Consider the following 19,808-nt stretch of genomic DNA (forward strand, 5'->3'; position numbering starts at 1 on the left):
TTAACCCCTTTTATTGTTCCGAGCACCCAGTAAACTGTATTTCACGTAGAAGGATTTGTGGTCACTCGGTGTCTGTAGATTGTGAACCGACATGTCTTAAAAGAATGCTTGTGCCATCTAGTGGCCAAATATTGTAACAGTTTCATAACTGGACCAAGCAACTTTTTGAAAGAATAGGATCCAATCAAACAGCTGAACACCACAGTAAACTTCTTATATTTATTTACAAATCCAAACATGTTTAATAAACACAACATTGCAAAGTAAACATAATTTGAGCAACAAAAACATGCAAAATTTAAACTAGTCGTATGTCTGGGAAAAGGTTAATTCACCTCTGAAGCTCACTAACAAGCATGTTGGTTTTGCCAGCTCAAAGAAAAAATGTAAAAATGACATGTTGTGATGTTTTGAAAGACTGGAGTCATGTGAGGGGAAAAATAAGTTTTCACAGGACTCTCTGAAGGGCTAAGCACACCTTTACTGCTACCCCAGGAATTAAGATGATGTGAAGCAGCCAGGTGCTGCTAATCAAATGCAGCAAGTGTGACCACCTCTATAAAAGCTAATGTTTGGGCAGTTTGCTGGTCTGGAGCATTCAGGTGTGTGTTAGCACAATGCCACAATCTTCCCAGCAATGGATGTCCTAGTAAATTTACCCCAAGGTCAGACTGCAATGCTCAACGACTGCAAAAACCTCAAGAGCTACATCTCAGACCTTACAGGCCTCGGTTAGTATGTTAAATGTTAAAGTTCACAACGATAAAAAATTAGAAAACGACTGAACAAATATAGTTTGGAAGGCTGACAGGAGAAAGTCTCTTCTCTCTAAAATGAACATGACAGCACAGGTTGCAAAGTTGCAATAAATCACAAGACTTCTGAAACAATGTCTTTTGGACAGACAAGAAGCAGTCGAGATGGTTAGCCACAGTGCACAGCGCCACATTTGACGCATATCACATGTCTGCACAAACACCTCATTCCAGCTGTCAGCACGGCGCACGAGGGGTGATTATATGGGCTTGTTTTGAGGCCACAGAACTTAGGAACCTTACACTCACTGAGTCAACCAGGAATTCCTCTGTACACCAAAATATTCTAGAGCCAAATGCAAAGCCATCTGTCCGACAGTTAAAGTTTGTCAGGACAATGATCCCAAGCACAGCAGCAAATCTACAAGAGAAGGACTAGAAATTAAAGAATCATGGTGTTGCAATGACCCAGTCAAAGTCCAGACTTAAACCTGATTGAAATACTGTGGATTTATGAGCTGTGCATAAATGAATGCCTGCAAACCTCAGTGAACTAAAGCAAGGCAGTAAAGAAGAGTGGGCCACAGCAATGCAAGAGAGCAATAAAGTCATATAGAAAACAGTTACTTCAAGTTATTGCCGCTAAAGGTGGTCATACAAACAACTGAATCATAGAGTGTATTTGGTTTTCACAGGACTGCATAACCACTCTCTCTTTTGTGTGTTAGTTTGTGCCTTGATTAAAAACAAGATGCAGCATGTTTGTTAGTGAAGGAGTGACATGCCAGAAACAGTTCTGGCTTCACTTTTTGTTTATAGCCATGAGAGTACCTTTCATCTACATCTCAGCAAAAAAAGATTAAATTAATCTAATAAAGTCTGCAGCTCGTCATCAGTACTGTGGTCATAGAGGGCACTCGGTGTTGCAGAAGTCTCCTGACTTAAAGAGCTGGTAAATGTTAACTAGCGGGAACATAATCACGGAGCCCACTAGTGAACCCATCTGTGTCGCAGCTCCACACCAGACTAAAGCGTTGTGGCTCCGGTCTCTCAGGATGACACCCACCATGACTTTGACATAAGACAATGTCCCAGTAAAGAAGAGCCATGAGAGCACCTGGTGAGAGCAAAACAAGAACAGAGACTCAGCAGCTCATTTGGGTGTTAATCATTATTTTAACAGTGTTTGTGACTGAAAAATAGACTCTGATTTCACATAATGATGTTGCCTCATCATAAGTTATGAGTGAGCAGAGTTCAACGCTCAGGACGTTTATGAAGGAGGTTTTGTAATTTTGTACACACCTCTCTTAAAGAGCATGCTTGTGTTTCACTCACAATTATCGCCTCTCCCGCTGCAGACCCATGAAGCAAGGGACAGGGACTCATAGCTGCCATGGCCATGTTATAGCTGCCAAATCCCGTCCCCACCACCGCCAGAAGGCCGAGAAAGACCAGCGACCTGGGCGCAAAAGACGTCTGTTATCAGCAGCAGTTAGTTAATTTCTTGGAATCCAAAGGCAACTTGTCTTTCAGATGAATAATTCAATGGACCTTGTGCCCAAGCAAATATTTGAGTGGAAAAAAACTTGTTAATAATAACCAGGTACCTGTAAGCACACTAAAGTAGAGTTCGCTTGCTGTATGGTAAACACATCTTTTCCAAAGAGATTACAAAAAACATGATGGGGGATAAAATCCACACTCCTCTTTAGAACATTTAAGACTTGGGGAATCCAAATGAGATGAAAAATGTGTTTTCATCTTCAATGCTAAGGTGCTGTAGTATCATACCCAGTAAACATGCCAGTGCAGGCCCACAGCGGGAAGCTGTGGGCAGAGCAAACCCACACTGTTGTGAAACTTCAACTTGAGCATTTTAACCATCACCATCTTGGTGTTTTGAAAGCAAACAAGATGTGTAAAGGGGGAAACTGATGAAAGACATTATGCATTCTTGTCAATCACACTGTTGCTACTCTAAAACAAACACTGCTTAATCAGCCTTTTTTAACTCTAATCGTCACAACAGCCTTTGTGCTCTAAGATGTGACTAAAGATTGAGACTATATTATTAACAGGAAAGTGTTTACTGACGTCATAGATTAGAGGAGCAGTAGGTTCATTTTACAATCTGATCTACTTTTTGCAGGTGCTGTGATAAGCACTGCTGCCTCATAGTGAGACGCTCCTGGGTTTGAGTCTGCCAGCCAGACAGCTTTCTTTCTTTGTGGAGTTTGCATGTTCTCCTCAGCTCTGTGTGGGTACTTCTTCCCACAATCCAAAAACATGTGCATGCATGTTATGCTAACTTTAAATTGGGTGTGAAAAAGCATGAATGGTCATCTGTCTCTCTCTGACAACCCTGCAATGACTGGCAACCTGTCCAGGTTGGCTCCACTCCTCCCACGACCCTAAATTAGATGGCCGTTCTTCAGTGTCCATTATATACTCTCCAGTGTCTATTGCAGATCAAGCTGTGGACCCATGACCTGCAGGCCAGAGGACCAGGGTTTATGAGTTATGAGTTATGTTCAGTAAATGCATCTGTAAACTATTTACCAACATAGCAAATCTATCCACGTGTTTTTGATTTGCTACAGATTTTACCCTGCATGCTTTTCCTGATTCGAGCATTTATCCAGGTATGGGACCGACACAAGAAGTACATTAGCTTGTGACCCCCTGAGGCTGGCTTTGTGTCTCCTCCTAGTCTGAAAAATGAAGCCATTGCAGAGGTGCCTTAAACTTGCATTTCCTTTATTTATGACTTCAATAAACAATTTTCTAATCACTTTATGATCTCTGTCACCAGTATACGGATTGAATATGATGTTCACGTTATGTCATGCTTCAATTCAGAGTCACATTAGAATAGGAATGAGAGTATATTTATGGTGGGCCTACTGTATGACTGAATGTGTTACCATACAAGTCTGCAGTGTCCCTCAGTTTCTCTACTTGCATGTCACATCCAGTTTAAAATAAAAAGATGGTTCAACTTTACAGCTGGACTAATTAATGAGCAGTTGAGGGATTATTTTTCCATAATTCATCATCTACTAAGAAAGACTCTGCTCCAAGTGTTGTTGTTGTTTTTTTAACAGAAATCAGATTGTCATTGGCTCTCTCTTAGCTTTGAAATATGTTTTTTCCAGAGACTGAGAACTGTGGCTGTTGGCCCTCATTTCTCACACTGGACAAACATTAGGAAGAACGGAGGAAGTAAAATTTTCTTCGGTGTTCATCGGGACACTTGAGTTTTGGTTTCAGACAGACTTACAATAATAAAATATTTTTTACCTGTTTTGGATGAACATTGCAAGAGTACAGGCCACTGGGTTGGCCACTGATGCCAGAGCTGCAGAGAGGTGATAGGCCAGGTTCCCGTACGGCATACAGGAGTATGTTTGCACAGAGGGAAGCAGGCCGTTGGTTGCAGAATTAACCCACACCACCAGAAAGTAAATGAAGGTCAGCTGGTACACGGAAAGTTTTGCCACCAGATGTCTGCCCTGGGCAACCTCCTCACCATTGTTTTTTACACTTCCTCCATCAAGATCAGCCCCTGAGTTATCCAGATTGGAGCTGATAGACACCACTGTATCCTGCACAAGGTTCTCAGTGGACAGCTCGTATGTCCGAGGGAGTCTGTTCAGTGCAACAAAAGCAGCCAGGCTTATGCACATCATGGCTGCTAGGATGAAGAAAAACACCTTGGTGGAGAAGTTTGGGGGAAGATACTCCGTATGTAATGATCCTGTGTGGTTTCCTGCTGTCTCAGAAGAGTTGACACATTTGGCCATACCCACACCCTGCGCTAGAGCAACTACACCAGGAATGAAACCACTTAGCCCCTCTCCAATATAATAAGTGGTGATATATTTTGCTGGAAGCTGCATCATAAAAGGTAAGAAGGTAACTGAAGAAGTGCAGTCCACCAGGGAAAGGAAGAAAGTCATTATAAAGAAAGCTGTGCTACGTGATGCCCCTATAAAAATCGTGGTCCTGTCCCAAAAGAAGGCAAGCAGGATGCAGGACAGGACACCGATGGAGAGGATGGAGTAAATGACAATATGCTCTTTAAGACACCCCGGGTACAGTTTGTGCATCAGGGTGACCAGCAGAGGTCCCACGTTGGCCAACTGGATAATTACTGTTAGGTAGGAGGGTAGATCCCAGCCTTCAGGGAGTGCGTTGACGATGAGCGGCAGCTCCACCCACAGTCCGTTCACAGCCACCCAGGAGCCAACGCCAAAGGCGCAGGCCAGAAAGTGGACGAGCAGAGCCATACTGCAGGTGGATCAGTGTGAAAAAGTCTGAGGAGATACATTAATAATGATGCATCAGTATGTAAGAAAAGTGCTATGTAATGCTGTTGTGTCTGGGTGTTCCCAAACTCAGGGTAAATACCAGGGGTCTCAAACTCGCGGCCCGTATATTGACGTGAAGAAATATAATGCAGTTTGGCTCTTGAAGTTATTTTTCTTTGTTAGGGAGGATTTGTTTGCTGTTGAGTGCAATGTTAAAATAAGTTCTTTAAAAAGCAAAAAAATATTTAATATGAAGGCAATATGAGCAGAGAGTACAAACATGTTGAGCGATTGACTGTGTTAGTTCAGTGAGAGTTATTTGTAAACAATTTTCACTAGCAGTCAAAAACTAATGTGTCCACTTATGTCCGCATTTTTATTTTGTTAAACACAAACAAAATTACAGCGGAAGCGCTGCCACGTATCTGACCAGAAATATAATAGCAATGTGTTTATTTGGTAGTTCAATGAAAGGCTTCAGTTAAGTGTGAGGAAAAAAAAAACCTGCATTCACATTTGTAGTTTTGTCTTGTTATACAATATTTGAAATTTTAAAAAACGAAGAGAAAAAACACTAAATTTTCTGAAATATTTGTGGGTGTTTTCTTGTTTGTTTGTTTGTTTGTTTGTTTGTTTGTTTGTTTGTTTGTACTACTTAAACACTTCTTCATTGAGATAACAACAGTGGCCCACAGCTCATTTGAGTTTGAGACCCCTGGTCTATAACAATAATAATAATAATTAAAGCTGCAAGCAGCGTTACGAGGGCCCTCGCACCCCGACGCGTCGAGCCATTCCCAACACCTAAAACCAGCACGTCCGGTCTGATGTCACATTGATGGAATTCATGCATTTAACCACCAGCTAACATTTCATCTCATTCAATCATGATTATAGTTATCCCACTAGGTGGCGCTCTGCGTATTCCTGACAATGGGCACATCAATCTGTTCAGGGCGGGTCTGAAATCATGCCTGTAAAGTCTGGTTCTGATCAGACTGGATTTCATTGAGTTATACTAATTTGTTTCTTCATGGCGAGACATCAATATTCGCCATACTGCTGGGGTCACACCCTCTCGCGAAAAGTCACAGTTTTCACTGTAACCCAAGACCAACTCCTTAAGGCTTTCCTGGAGAAATTTGAGGCTGCACTATACTGTACCCAAAGTGTAAAACATGACATTTCCTGTTCCCACTAAGTGGTGCTCTCCCTGGTGTCAAATATGGCAGTTGAATTATGTTCAGGGGTGGAGCCTTATCATATGTGTGCTCTTTGGTCCAGATCGGACAATGTATGAGGGAATGAGAGACAATAAGATTTTCATAGCGAGTCATCGAAAGTCGCCGTGGCGCCACGGCCTCACTGTATCGCGAAAACTCAAAAGCTCCGCAATTTAATATGGCCCACGTGTGTAGTTGACACTGACCAAATATTAAGCTTATACGACCAAATCTCAAGGAGGAGTTCGAAAAAGTTCGAGGCATGGAAATGGCAAAATTAGAGCCAAAATGTCACCTTCACTTCTAAATTGCGGACTTCCTGTTGGGTTTGCGTCAATGGGCCCGCTGACTTTTTTGTTCGTCTTGGCATGATACACATGTGTGCCAGATTTCATACATGTAGCTCAAACAATGTGTTAGTAGGGCTGCATTTAACAAGGCATAGGTGGCGCTACAGAGCCATTTCCCAGTGCTCATATGTAATAATAATAATAATAATAAACAGAGCAGATACAATAGGGCCTTCGCACTCTCAGTGCGAAGGCCCTAATAATCATAATAATAATGGTTATTATTAAGCTCTTAGTAAGCTCTTGCATGTGTGGCCCAGGAATGCCAACATAGAGTTATAATTTGTTCTTTTGAAACAAATTATAACTACTCCCTTCTGGTTTTATGCCTCAGCCAGTAAGGAAGGAAGTTGAGGTCTAAACTTGACCTTTGACCTTTTACATACAAAATGCCATCGCAGTCTAAGAGCTATGATCTAAAACTTATTTTGTGAGGTCACAGCAACCTTGATCATTGACCAATAACATCTGATAAGCTCATTCTTGAGTTAAGATAAATGTCACATGAAGAAATTCAAGTTCTTCCAGATATTGAGTTCAGGTTAACGGTACCAACAGACAGAGATCTCAAACAGAAACCTGTTCATTTGTACAGCAACTGCTGACAATATAAGTAAACTAGAAGCTAAATAATGTGACAAGCAGTAGCTGTGGTGCCGCTGTCTGCCACACTGTCAGTCATGCTTTCCTCACCTGTATAGATTTTCATGCCTGAGATGTGTTTTATTGTTGTAGCCAGTAAAGCTGAAGCAACTCATCGCTACTTTGTAGTTAATTTGCTGAAATGGATCGTATTTTATATTTCTGATGCTATATTTTGTTTCTTCATAACAAATATCCAGCAGTTAAAATAAATGTAGACCCATGTTACAAATATAAATCAGCATAAAACAGAAATACCTTTATCCCACTGATACCTGATAACTCATCATTTCCACAGTGTGGTGGTAGTTATTCATTACCCAAAATAAATAACAACCTTTTCAGCATTAAGAAGGGTTCACATGTGCAGTGGCTGATACAATTTTCACATTACTTTCAGACATTGTCGAGGAATCCAACAAACGGGCATGTCCATGCTCTCTTCCTATTCATACTTTCATTCTGTCTTTCTGCATGCTTGTGGCTTTCAAACTGATCTCATGATGAAATAAGTCAGAAGGCAGTCTTGTGATAAACGGAATTTGAAGAAGCTGTCACTGAGGTTGCTGACAAACACAGTATTATACTTTAAATGATGTAGTCAGTTGAGATAAGGAGGTTAAAAGAAAAACAGAAATTACAGTGTTTGCACGCACTCAGTACTGAGCTCTCGAGTAAATGCACTTCCTGTTAGACACAAAAATGTACTTACAAGTTGTTTTAATCCTCGGAGGCGCTGAATAGGACTTGCTGTCATCTTACAAAAAGATTAGTGACTGGTCTTCCGTAAGCACATACTGGTGGGACTCGTGTGGCTGCTGTGTAGGTCAGAGTCCACTCCAGCACCAATGATCAGCTCCACCAGATAACAGGGGGTAGTGTCTTCCTTTATTAAGGTCAAGTTAGTCTTGCTGCACTTTGAGGAGCTCGCACAGACAACTAAAGAATAAAACAATAAAAAAATAAAAGTGATAATTATCTTTGACTGTTCAAAAGCAGCTACAGGAGGGAGTTCACAATTCAGCCTTCAGCATAATTAAACAGAGACACATAGTTGTATTTTTTAGATTGAGTGAATTTAAACTTCCAGACTTACCTTTATATCTACAGTGAATGACAAACAAGCCTCCAAAAACCTGCTTGGAAATTATAAAAGACATTTTTGTTCAATATATTCATGAGGAAGTCTCAAAAAAGAACTCCTAATATCTAATTCAGCTTGTTTTACATGGTGCCAGTTTGCCAAAATATAGACAAGCTCACAAACAAGGCTCATATTAATTGACAAGACCAACCTGTAGCTCAAAGTGAAACACAATATGAGGTTTATGGGGTCTTATATTTCCAATACCTCTAATATATACACTTCAACATGTTTCCAACTCTACAGAAACATATTTCACCCTCCATGGTCACATAACTGTTAAATATCACACTGAACTGATGAAATCAGATTAAGTCAGGGGAGCTTAATACTACATTGCCCTCTACTGGTCACAAGTGTGAGCTAAATCGGTGATTTGTCACCGAGCTGCAGACCTGTGACAAAGCAGCCTGTGAAAGACATGAGTGCCAAATTATTCTGGGAAAAGTAGCCACTTCATTGTGTATATTTGGTATTAAAACATCATGGTCCTCCTGTAAAACAGAGCCAAAATACCTTGTTCTGGTAAACTGAGCTGAACTCACTAATGCTACAGTCACATCAGGGAAAACTGGACTGGACAGGATTGGAGTCCAGACTGGAGACTGCAGCATGACCAAACTTTTTATGACTGTATGCAGTGAGCTTCCACACTCAACCTCCAGGTCACCAGTTTTGATGTTGAAACTGATCAGTCGCTGGCAGCAGAAATTCATTGCAATCACCAATATTTCCTATTTACAAAGAGGTTGCTTTCCATTTCATACTATGTGACTGAGCCGTAACACATCATAGGGTCACTAAATAAAATCTGTATTTATGCAAATAAGTTAAACTGTTTCAGATACTGTCATATGGATCCAATTTTCAATATAATCAGTAGGTTTTTAATGTTTACAGTGGAAGGGTGACAGAGTAAAATTTATTGTAACCATGTGAGAATCTGGACACATTTATTCATCTATTTTTCAAGACATCAAAACTATGAAATCAAAACTATGAAATAACACATTTGTGGCTGTCCAAACAAAGCAAAAAATATAAATTAAACTGGTGATATTTTTTTAAACATCCAAAATTTTGGATGTTTGCACGAAAACTTCAGTCAAATGAAAAGCAATAACAGAAAGTAGTACTGCTAAGGGAAAAACTTGAATCATGTTTGCATTATCTCTGCATTAATTTATTTAAATGGGATTTTTTTGTCCTCCATACTTTAGAGCAAATTTGTATTTATTCTGTTTTTATTCATCTGTGGCTGTTTTATTTTAAACGTGATGATTTTTTGCGTGTTTAGTGGTCATCAAATGAGGTTAGTATAGCTGTGAGTGAGTATGCAAACATTAGCTGTATAATACACAACTGATAGTGGTGTGCCCGTCACAGGGTCCAGTTCACCCCGGTGGAGATCTTTACAAAGAGCCAAACTGTAGTGAAGCTGCTAATTTCTTTTTTAAAAATAAAATGCACTTCTGTTCTTGGTCATGGAGAGGTTTACATCTGATTCATAAACACAGTAAATGCTGTTTGTGTTGCTTAGCTGCAAGAAGTGCCTGTAGACTTGCTGAAACACATGGTTAAAGTCTTTCTTCAGACATCTCAGGCTGCTCTTCTTGTAAATGTAACACCCACATTTAAAGAAAGCGAGCGTTTAGAGGGGTGGGCAATTTCATATAAAGGCTATCACGCTGTAGAGCTGAAGATGGCACTACAGATCAGTAGCATCATTAACTTCAAAGTTACATTAATGTCAAGACTAAATTTCATAATGACAAATGCCATAATTGTCATGTTTTTGTTTTTTGTTTTTTTATTAAAAGATAATGTTTTTGAAATGTCTTTACAGTCTCTGTAATAGTAGAGCTTCCTGATGGAGCAACGGGAAAAAGATCTTGGGATTAACAACGGCAGTAGGAGTCATCCTCTGCTGAACAAGGATGAATATTTATAAAATTAAATTTATTCTGTCAAATGAACCCAAATATATCAATATACTGTGCTGATGATGGACTGTCTTATTTGGTAAACAGTATCTTTTTGGGAAGTGCCGACATTTCAGCTGGATTGATACAATGATGATAATATTAGCAGTAAGAATAATACAGTACTATTCATAATAAAGCACTGTGTTAATTTGCTATGTATAAAGCAAAGTAAAAGATGTAACTAGTTTTACATTTTGTAAGAAAATACAGGATAAAAAGGGTTTTAAAATGATAAAATAACAAACAATCAATCAAGAAAATAAGGATATAAATAAGGCAACAGTTTGTGATAGAAAGAGCATCCTGGGGCTGGTTTTTACAGAAACCTGAAATCAACCACAAACATGGGAGGGACCCTTAAAAGCACTTAATAAGCATTTGAATTACGCACAGGAGGAACTGTGGCCAGGGGCTAAGAGATGACTGATGTGATGACGTCTGCTGGCTCTGTCAAAACTTGTACTGACATACTTGTGTTTCACTTCCTGTTAGTGCAAAACAGTCAAGTACGTTGTTTTATAACCGGCTCAGACCTGTTTGGATGCCTGAGAGCACCACCAACACTGACTCATTTTGACTTCTCATTACAGAAGAGGATTTCATTAATAATAGCCTAATGATGATGATGTTTCCCTGTGTTTTCCCAGTGTCTCCGTGAAACAGCACAAACAGTGTTCCACAGCGAGTTTTCATAAAACAAAATTAGGCTTTTAGTTTGCATAATCTGCCCAGACAAACAGGTGCTTGTTTTTTCTCCTTCTCCTTTCTCACAGCTCATGTGTGTCAGTTCTGCTTTCTGTTTTAATTTTACTCGAGGCTTAACTCTTTTTAGATCTACTTTTGCTATTTTCACCCCATCTTTAAAACCACAACAGGTTCTCGTGCATGTGGAGTTTTGCAGTTTTTGGTAAGCCTAAAAACAGACTGAAGTATCTGTGACTACAGAAAAGCACTCCTCTTGTATCAGCAGCATTTATTTGTATCAGACTTTTCAAAATAAATGCTTTTCAAAGGGCAGTTTTTTTTAGCCTCACAGGAGTCATAAAACTGTACGATACATGTCCTAGCAGATATTAATTATTATAGAGCTTAGTATTTTGGCATTGCCTAATAGTTTTTTAAACCAATATTACTGACTATATATTCACCAGCCTCTTGATTAGGTACATCTTTCTCATTATGGGTTGGACCCCCTTTTGCCTGCATAACTGCCTAAATCCTTCGTGGCACAGCTTCATCAAGGTCCTGGAAACAATCATCAGACATTTTGGTCCATATTGACTTGAGAGCGTCACACAGCTGCTGCACATTTGTCAGCTGCGCATCTATGACGCAAATCTCCTGTTCCACTACCTCCCAAAGGTGCTCTATTGGACTGACATCTGGTGACTGTGGAGGCTATTTGAGAACAGTAAACTCATTGTTAGGTTCAAGAAACCAGTTTGGCATCATCTGAGATTTTTGAAATGATATGTTATCCTGCCAGAAGCAGAAGATGGTCACACTGCAGTTATAAAGGGACGAACGTGCTCAGACACAGGCTGTGGGGTTTAAATGATGCTCACTTGGTACTAAGGGGCTAAAAGTGGTGCAAGAAAATATTCCCGACACTATTACACCAGCAGTCTGAACTGTTGATACAAGGCAGGATGGATCTATGTCCAGTTTAGGGCAGTCTGTGCAAATTGTAGCTTAATTTTATGTTCTTAACTGACAGGAGTGACATTCGTCTTCAACATGTGAGTACAGGGATTTTCTTCTGCACAGCTCAGTTGTAAAAAGTGGTTATTTGAGTTGCTGTTTCCTTTCTATCAGCTCAAAGCAGTTTGGCCACTTCTTACATGAACAAGGTATTTTCTTCAGAGAACTGTAGCTCACTGGATATTTTCTTATTTTCAGAACATCCCATTTAATCTGTGGAGATGATTGTGTTTGAAAATCCCAGTAGTTTCTAAACAGTTTTGAAATACTCTGATCAGCCCTTCTGACACCAACAACCACACAACATTTTAAGTCACTTCAACTTCTCCATTCTGATGTTTTGTGTGAACTTCACCAGGTCACACACATGACCCACATGCTTAAAAGCATTGAGTACTATGTGGTAGATGTATAAAAGGCCAAAAATGTATATAATATCAAAAGCTTTTGCCTTTTTCAAGTGTGTTTATCACTTGTAACTAATGCAGAAAGCACACTCTGTACAAAAAGTAGAGTCAGGCTTTACTTAACTCTAAGACGTGCTAAAATATTCTAAGCTGAGAACAAAAAGCACTTGTACGTTTAACAAAGTGAGAGAACAATGGTGTTTTCGAGGAAGTTATCGTTTCCAGTCACACATCTTTAAAGGTGTTAGTGGCTTGATTTTTTTTTAACCTGTAACCAGGCTACAGTCTGTTGTTGTAGAGTCAGCTCAGCCTTTATGCAAACTGACAGCCAGACCGCATTTTGGAGATGTTAGAGAAACAAATTTAATGTAATTTGAATCATTTCTCTGGGAATAAATTCTCAGTGGACAGAATCTGTAGCAAATGACGTCAATCCACCACGGAGCTCAGCAGCTGTGGGGTGTTGTGGTGGCTTTCTGCTTTTTGTTTGTTTGTTTTATTCATTTTGATTATTTTGGCTTATAGCTCCAGTTAACCAAACACAACCAACATCAGCAGATGACATGGTACCCAAATCATCACAGGCTGCAGAAACTTCACACTGGACTTCAAGCACCTTGGATTCTGAACCTCTGCACTCTCCCTTCAGACTTTAGGACCTGACTTTATAAATCAGAAGCATCTGTCCAGTTCATTTTTCTCCTTAGTCCAGGTGAGATGCTTCTGACATTGTCCCTGGTTCTGGAGTAGTTTGAGATTAGAAATGCGACAGACATAGTTTCTTTCCTGAAGATACCTGTGCATGGTGGTTCTTTGGGGACATACAGAGCCTCAATTTATTTCTTGTGAAGATCCTTCTTGAACTCTTCTCGAGGCTGCAGTCATCAGTGTTTGTGCGTCTTTTCCTATCAGTCTTTTCCCCAGTCAACTTTCCGTTAATATGCTTTAATACACTACTTTACAAACAGCCGGCCTTTTCAGCAGTGACCTTCGGTGGCTTAAGGGTGTCAATGGTCATCATCTGGACATCTGTCAAGTCAGCATAGTCACTCATCATAGTGGTTTAATGTATTAGACTGCAGTATTTATACTGTATGAATAATAGTTTATTCAAACTACTCATTTACTGGATTTCTGATTTTCATGAGCGACAAGCTATGATCAAAATTAAGATAAAGTCTTGACCTATTTCACATGAAATGAATACAGAATATTTACAAGTTTATCTTTGTCAATTAAATTACAAAAAAAAATTAACGTTTTATAATATTTAGTCATTACTGAGAGGCACTACTACACTGTATTTGAGCAGCGACCGAAGCTTTCTACACTGAGTGTCTTGCCTAGCAAGTCCCTTTAGGGTTAGTCAAAATTGGAACAAATGGTCCGTTTGGACAACCCCATTTATTTAATCTTGATTAATTAAATTGAACATTTTTGGGTGAGCGCGCATTTTATTATTCAGGTTTCTAATTATTTCAATTACCATAAAGGTGCCAAAACAACATGAGTAACATGAGATGTTACTTCATGCTTATCGAGGTATATTAAATATAATTGCAATGCAAGACTTGTGTATCTGTGTAAATATGGCCGGAGGGAGAGGCTTTCCTGTTAAATGAATTACATGTCTACATATCTTCCACTGCAACTGCTAAGGTCATTAAAGAACATTTAAACAGCATTGTCACCCTCCCTGTAAACTTGCATGACTTGTTACTCACATGCCCCGCCCTGTAGTTTAGTTAGATCGAGCACCACAACCATGTGATAAGCATGAATTTGGATTTATAAGAGCAAAGACACATTCACATTAGATAGTTGCTCTTTTTTTATACAGGCTCAAAAGAGGTAGCTTGCTTCCTTTATATTTTTAGAGCATGCTTTAACTGCAGACCTACAGTACATCTGCTTAAGATCAGATATAGTAGCATGAATATGCATCGCTCACTTTGGACCTTTCTTACACAGAATTTCTTTTAACAGTCATGTGCACCCACTTGTTGAGATCCAGTCAATTGTTTGTAAGCCCATGTGAACACAGGCTGAATAAAATATCTCATCATGAAATAAATAAATAAATAAAAATAAAAATTTAATGTGTTTTGGATAAGAGGTTTCAGACGTACACCCTGATGGAGAATTATCCTCGAAGCACCCATGCATCGATATGAAGATATGTATCCAAAAAAAGTCAACACACAACGAGATACACTCAATATTATTTATGTTATTGTACAATCTGCATTTTTAAACAAATAATAATAATAAAAAAAAGATTAGTAAGATGTACAGTATTCGAATGATCGTATCTGGTGTGGACTGAAGACTCGAGTCCACCCAGAGCTCCAGTGATAGGAGAGGACAGAGGGCTGGAATGACTTATGACGGCTTAATAAGTGTGTGTGTGTGTGTGTGTGTGTGTGTGTGTGTGTGTGTGTGTGTGTGTGTGTGTGTGTGTGTGTGTGTTTACAGCAGTGTCTGTGTGTACGTCTGCATGTATCTGCTTGTATTCATAAGTTTTCTGTTGTGTGTGCATTCAGCCAAGGTGTTGACAGGAGGTGGAATGTCACATGGCGGGGGATGGGATAAAGGGATGAAAGCAAAACAAAGAGAGAGGAACAAGTGGGAAACAAAAAGAAAACATGGAGTCAAAAGTAGCAGGGGCTCAGTTGGTGTAGATCTGCCCTTCAGGTGGCTGAGGAAGCTTCATGTTTTCCTTGCAGGTCATGAGCCGTCGAAGCTCCAGCAGCACCATCCGGATACTGTAGGAGTTCTGCCACTTGGCCAGCGCAGACACTGCATGCATGTCAACCTGCAGGGTGGAGATGGATGCAGTTAGACATTGTAACTATCGGACGATCTGATATCCTCGTGTTGGTGTTGTTCCTTCATCATCATAAATAATGTTGTTCCAGGTTCAACATTGCAAGTGACCAATCACCTTCTCCTGACGTCATCCGCGACCTCGAAAAAAAACAAACGCCTTCAAAAAATGTACTTCACTTGCGAGAAGAGAAACCGCCTCTGCAAGGACAATATGTATAATGCTTAAGTATCCTGAACTGCAAAGAATTCAAGTTTCTGGATCGGCAGACAGAAGCGGTTTCTCTTCTCGCAAGTGAAGTAGATGTTTTGAAGGCAGTATTTTTCAAATTGACAAAAGGAGGACGTCACAACAATGTGATTGGTCACTTGCAATGTTGAACCTGGAGCAACATTTATTATGATGATGTGGGAACAACACCGACACGAGGATATCAGATCATCCGTAATTATCCCCCATCTTGGATTTACCTTTTTAAAGCACCAAAATGTTTTTAAAAATTATTTATTTTTTAATAAATGTATTTCATTGTTCAGGTCCATTAAATTCATATTTATTTTATTTTCATAGAAACTGATTTACTGCTGCTTTAACCTGCAATGTGTTTAAGTCAAGGTTTACACATTAACCTTGGGCATACAATTAGAGAAAAAAAAGCAGAGCAACAGATGAATGAGCACTGACACGCTTGACCAAGTGAAATGAGTGCAACCACCCACAAAGAAGCGAGGAAGTCATGTTATTTAGGTGCAAAAAAAGGGGACCTTTGTATCTGTTCCATTTCCAAATAGACTAGTGCCGCTTTGCATGATCCATAGCTCACAGCAATTCTTATTCATCTAATGAATTACCTTGGTACAGCTTCTCAGTTTATCCACAGACTGAAACAAGCAATTTTATCCTTTCCCCCCAGCGTTTTGCCACGTAAAATAAAAGGTTTGAGTAGCAAGTGGGTGTTTACAGGTAGAGCAGTGTGCCTGAGATGACCATATTAGACAATAATCACCTCTTTCGGAGATTATACAGCATTAAAAGTGAAAAAAAAAAGTCTTAAAGTGGGTTTTTAAATAAGAATGAAGGCTGAACTGGCCCTCATCTTTTTTCCTAACTTGCATGGTGCTCATGTAAGTTAGGAAGAAAGATCCCACATTACCAATTTTTTGAGATCTTAAAAAAAAAAAAAAAACTCTTGGAAAAACCTAAAACATCTGAATAAAGATCTAGATGTACATAATGTAAATCATCTATTATTCTCTTGTTCCATGGATACAATGGCCGTCTTCTAAACATGATGATATGAACTCATAACCAGACAGAACTGCAGAGCTCGACCATTTGGGACTTTTAAGGAGTAAATAAAATCTTATATTGATATTTCAGCCAATATTCTAACAGTAAGTGAGAGTATTAAACAATAAGATGATAAGAAACATCATATATCCTGACATATCAGTGATAGGCCAGTTTAAGCTAGTTGATCAGTTGTTTATCTGACTCCACAGAGCAGATATGATGCTCCTTCCACAGAGTGCATCCAAAATGAGCCAATCATTTTAAAAATAATGATAAATAATTCACATACCACACCGTTGGAGGTGTGCACGCCATTCAAGTTTATCTTTGTCACAAATCTGACAAAAGGTGGTGATTCTGGGTATCCTGGCCCGCATTCAACCTTCAGATTGTACATCCTGTTTTCATAGCTTGTCTGTTAAACAAAGAAAGGTAGGGAGAGGTGAGAAGACAGCACACCAAACTTTGAAGAACAAAAAAAAAAAAAAATTGGTACACAATGTTCACTATGTGCAACAACATCATGTGAAAACTAAGGCAGGAAATACCCTTGTAGGGTTTTTTTCTCCTGACTCACAAAGGCCCTGGGGAGAGTTTAAAGAGTCTGCGGTACCTTGTTTTTACACAAATCTGTGCCTTTTGCTTTAATCTAATCAACAAAAATGTCTGCTAGAATTAACATAACTGCTAATTTTATTACAATTTTTGGCTCTGGCCAAAACATTTGGTGGTATGCCAAAATTTTTTTATGCTCCCTGCATACAGGCTGTAACTGTGACAGCACTGCTGCAGTTTTACCCAGTCGCACAGTAAATGAATACACTGTAGAGGAAGACAAACTGGCTGACCCAGCTGCAGTCTGACATACGGTAATGTCCATGGTCCTGTGAAAGAGGTCCTCAAAGGACTGCAGTCATTAATTTAAAAACAACATTTTTAAATAACAGTCTCATATAGGTCATTTCAACTTTACAGCTTAGCACTGAGCAATTTTTAAAGTATTTATAAATACCTATAATTACAAACTAACTAAAAAGATACTGGGACATCTGTCAACAATTAAAAACAACATTATGCTGCAAACTTGTGCGATAATTGGTCTTTAGTCAGGAGTTTAATTGTGCTTCTGCTTCACATTTATTCTGTTTTAATTCAAAAACAATCATTCGAAGGATTGCAAAGTAGTGTTAGTGCCTCGATGTTTTCCTCTTCTTCAAGTGGACGACCTGACTTGCTCCCCGACATCATGCGATGCACAAATCAAACCTGACACCTTTGGTTTAAGTAACTGTTAATCTTTTGGCTTGGTCAACACTCCCCTGCTCCTGCAAAGTACTCATCCAGGTGTTAAAAATGGCACCACTAACCCTTGGGGGGCCAAGGATCACCCCTCTCCATCGTGTTAAGGTCATGTCCTCATCATCCTCCAAGCCCCAGCTCACCGTTCCATCTCCCACACCTTTCTGACCTTCCTCCAGCTCTTCCAGGAGCCGGAAATTGCGAGGAACTTTAACGCCTGTTTGTGGGCAAACACACAGCCATTCAGTCATGCAAACTTCCAGAGCCACAGGTAGATTTATGAAGCTAAATAAAACTGCCAGCAGTGTGCCAGACAAAATGACTTGCAGTTATGAAGTTATGACTCAATAAGACCGAAAAAAAATAAGGGACGCCTCAGCTTTGCAGCCTGCGTGAGCCTTTTGATAAGAGCAGGTGTTATTTTCACGTCCTGTGAGACTTGAGCATCTGGCTCCGGCGGTGCCGCATCACTTGGCCTCCGCAGTAAGATACGACGAGGCTGCACCCTTAAGAGAGCCATCCAAACAAACCCAGTCACACTGCCAGCTGCTGCAGCAATTCAGCTCAGCTCACCGGCGTCTCCAGAGAAGCTCAGTGAAGCTCAGCGCAGGTCATGTTTCCCTCATGAGCTCTCGGAAAACGTACAGTCACTGTTTACGTTTAACAGCCGGGCAGGAAGACCGTCTTACTGCGGGATGCACCCGCATTTCTTGATGACATTTAAGTAACGCTACACACCCGGTTTGCAACACATCGCGCCTGTAAATAATCTGATGTCGCAAACAGGCTGTCATTATCCGGTGGGGTGGCGGTGCTGTGGTTTGACAACAGGATGCTGTAATTTAAGCAGCATCCTAAATTAAACTATTAAAATTAAAATGTATAAATGAATACACAAATACATAAACAAGTTGCAATGTCTCATATTTGCTGATGGCTGGCGAGTAACGGCTCCACGCCCATAAAACAGCACTGAAGTGAGACCTGCTGTCCTTTTATCTAACTTAAGATAGCTTAGCTACTAGCATCGCTTCCTATTCATTCTCCTCAGCTTTGTTTTAGCTTCTATGTAATAACACAACATAGCACAGCGTCTGAATGCAGAATCAATCTAATCATAAAACCTAACAGGCACGCGGTAAAAATTCATTGACAACACTGTTCAAAAATAGCTTTTCGCAGTGATTAATACGTCTCAACCGTTTTACCTGATCCGGCGGCGACCGCCATCTTGTCGCTACACAGCGGGAGCGAGCACGCACTTTTACCATTGTAGCCAGCGGTGCGTGCGCGAGCAAGAAGACAGCAACGGCGCTTCCTTTGTTGCTTTAAGCAAACTGATTAGCTATGTGGCTGTATAAAACGGAACTGTTATTATTATTAGTAGTAGTAGTAGTAGTAGTAGTATTGCTGTTGTTGTTGTTGTTATTATTATTGTTGTTGTTGTTGTTGTTGTTGTCGTCAGAGTAGCAGATTAATTTACAGATAATCTAACCTGGCATACTTTCCAAGGCAGGTCACTATATTAAATGATTTAATTCTGTCAGAGCATCAAAAAATGTTGTGCTTATTTTAATAGTCATTTCATTAAAGAGAGATATTATTAACTGCCCTTTTGCTCCAGGGGTTTTTAAATCAGCCAGTTCTAAAGGCACGAGTATTTGTCCAGAATTTTGTCTTTACGGTATATCTTTCAATCATCTTTCTTCAAATGTAGCATGTAATTCTCTCCTAGTTCTATTCACATTGCATGATAAATCAGTATACATGTAATTTAGGTCCGAGTTTTGTGCTTCTGCAGAAATTGTGGAAATCCAGCAAGACTGAGGAGGAGGATGGGCCTCTGGTCATTCATCAGCATGTGCATCT

At 39.8% G+C, this 19,808-nt stretch overlaps 2 protein-coding genes across 2 annotated transcripts; both read right to left on the reverse strand.

Moving 5' to 3' along the window:
- Positions 1-205: 205 nt before the first annotated feature.
- slc52a3-1 (solute carrier family 52 member 3-1) lies at positions 206-8,141 on the reverse strand. Its single transcript, XM_003438912.5, has 4 exons — positions 7,996-8,141; positions 4,059-5,074; positions 2,094-2,217; positions 206-1,872 (listed from the first exon to the last, which is right to left on the reverse strand). The coding sequence occupies exons 2-4, from the start codon at positions 5,045-5,047 to the stop codon at positions 1,660-1,662; spliced, it is 1,326 nt and encodes a 441-aa protein (XP_003438960.1). The 5' UTR covers positions 5,048-5,074; positions 7,996-8,141; the 3' UTR covers positions 206-1,659.
- Positions 8,142-14,730: 6,589 nt separating this feature from the next.
- On the reverse strand, positions 14,731-19,276 carry LOC102081483 (ubiquitin-conjugating enzyme E2 variant 1). The gene is made up of 4 exons (XM_005448466.3): positions 19,148-19,276; positions 18,008-18,156; positions 16,930-17,055; positions 14,731-15,335 (listed from the first exon to the last, which is right to left on the reverse strand). The coding sequence occupies exons 1-4, from the start codon at positions 19,167-19,169 to the stop codon at positions 15,189-15,191; spliced, it is 444 nt and encodes a 147-aa protein (XP_005448523.1). The 5' UTR covers positions 19,170-19,276; the 3' UTR covers positions 14,731-15,188.
- Positions 19,277-19,808: the final 532 nt, after the last annotated feature.

Source organism: Oreochromis niloticus, linkage group LG20 (assembly GCF_001858045.2).
Source record: "Oreochromis niloticus isolate F11D_XX linkage group LG20, O_niloticus_UMD_NMBU, whole genome shotgun sequence".
Classification (NCBI taxonomy): domain Eukaryota; kingdom Metazoa; phylum Chordata; class Actinopteri; order Cichliformes; family Cichlidae; genus Oreochromis; species Oreochromis niloticus.

Bases quoted from the DNA above. Each gene is read 5' to 3' on its own strand.
- slc52a3-1 (XM_003438912.5), bottom strand. From the start codon at position 5,047: ATGGCTCTGCTCGTCCACTTTCTGGCCTGCGCCTTTGGCGTTGGCTCC. The intron at 2,218-4,058 runs GTAAAAAATATT...TTTTGCGCCCAG, and splicing joins GCAATGTTCATCCAAAACAG to GTCGCTGGTCTTTCTCGGCC. The intron at 1,873-2,093 runs GTGAGTGAAACA...TGCTCTCACCAG, and splicing joins CAGCGGGAGAGGCGATAATT to GTGCTCTCATGGCTCTTCTT.
- LOC102081483 (XM_005448466.3), bottom strand. From the start codon at position 19,169: ATGGCGGTCGCCGCCGGATCAG. The intron at 18,157-19,147 runs GTAAAACGGTTG...GCCCACAAACAG, and splicing joins GGCGGTCGCCGCCGGATCAG to GCGTTAAAGTTCCTCGCAAT. The intron at 15,336-16,929 runs GTATGTGAATTA...TCCACCCTGCAG, and splicing joins TGCACACCTCCAACGGTGTG to GTTGACATGCATGCAGTGTC.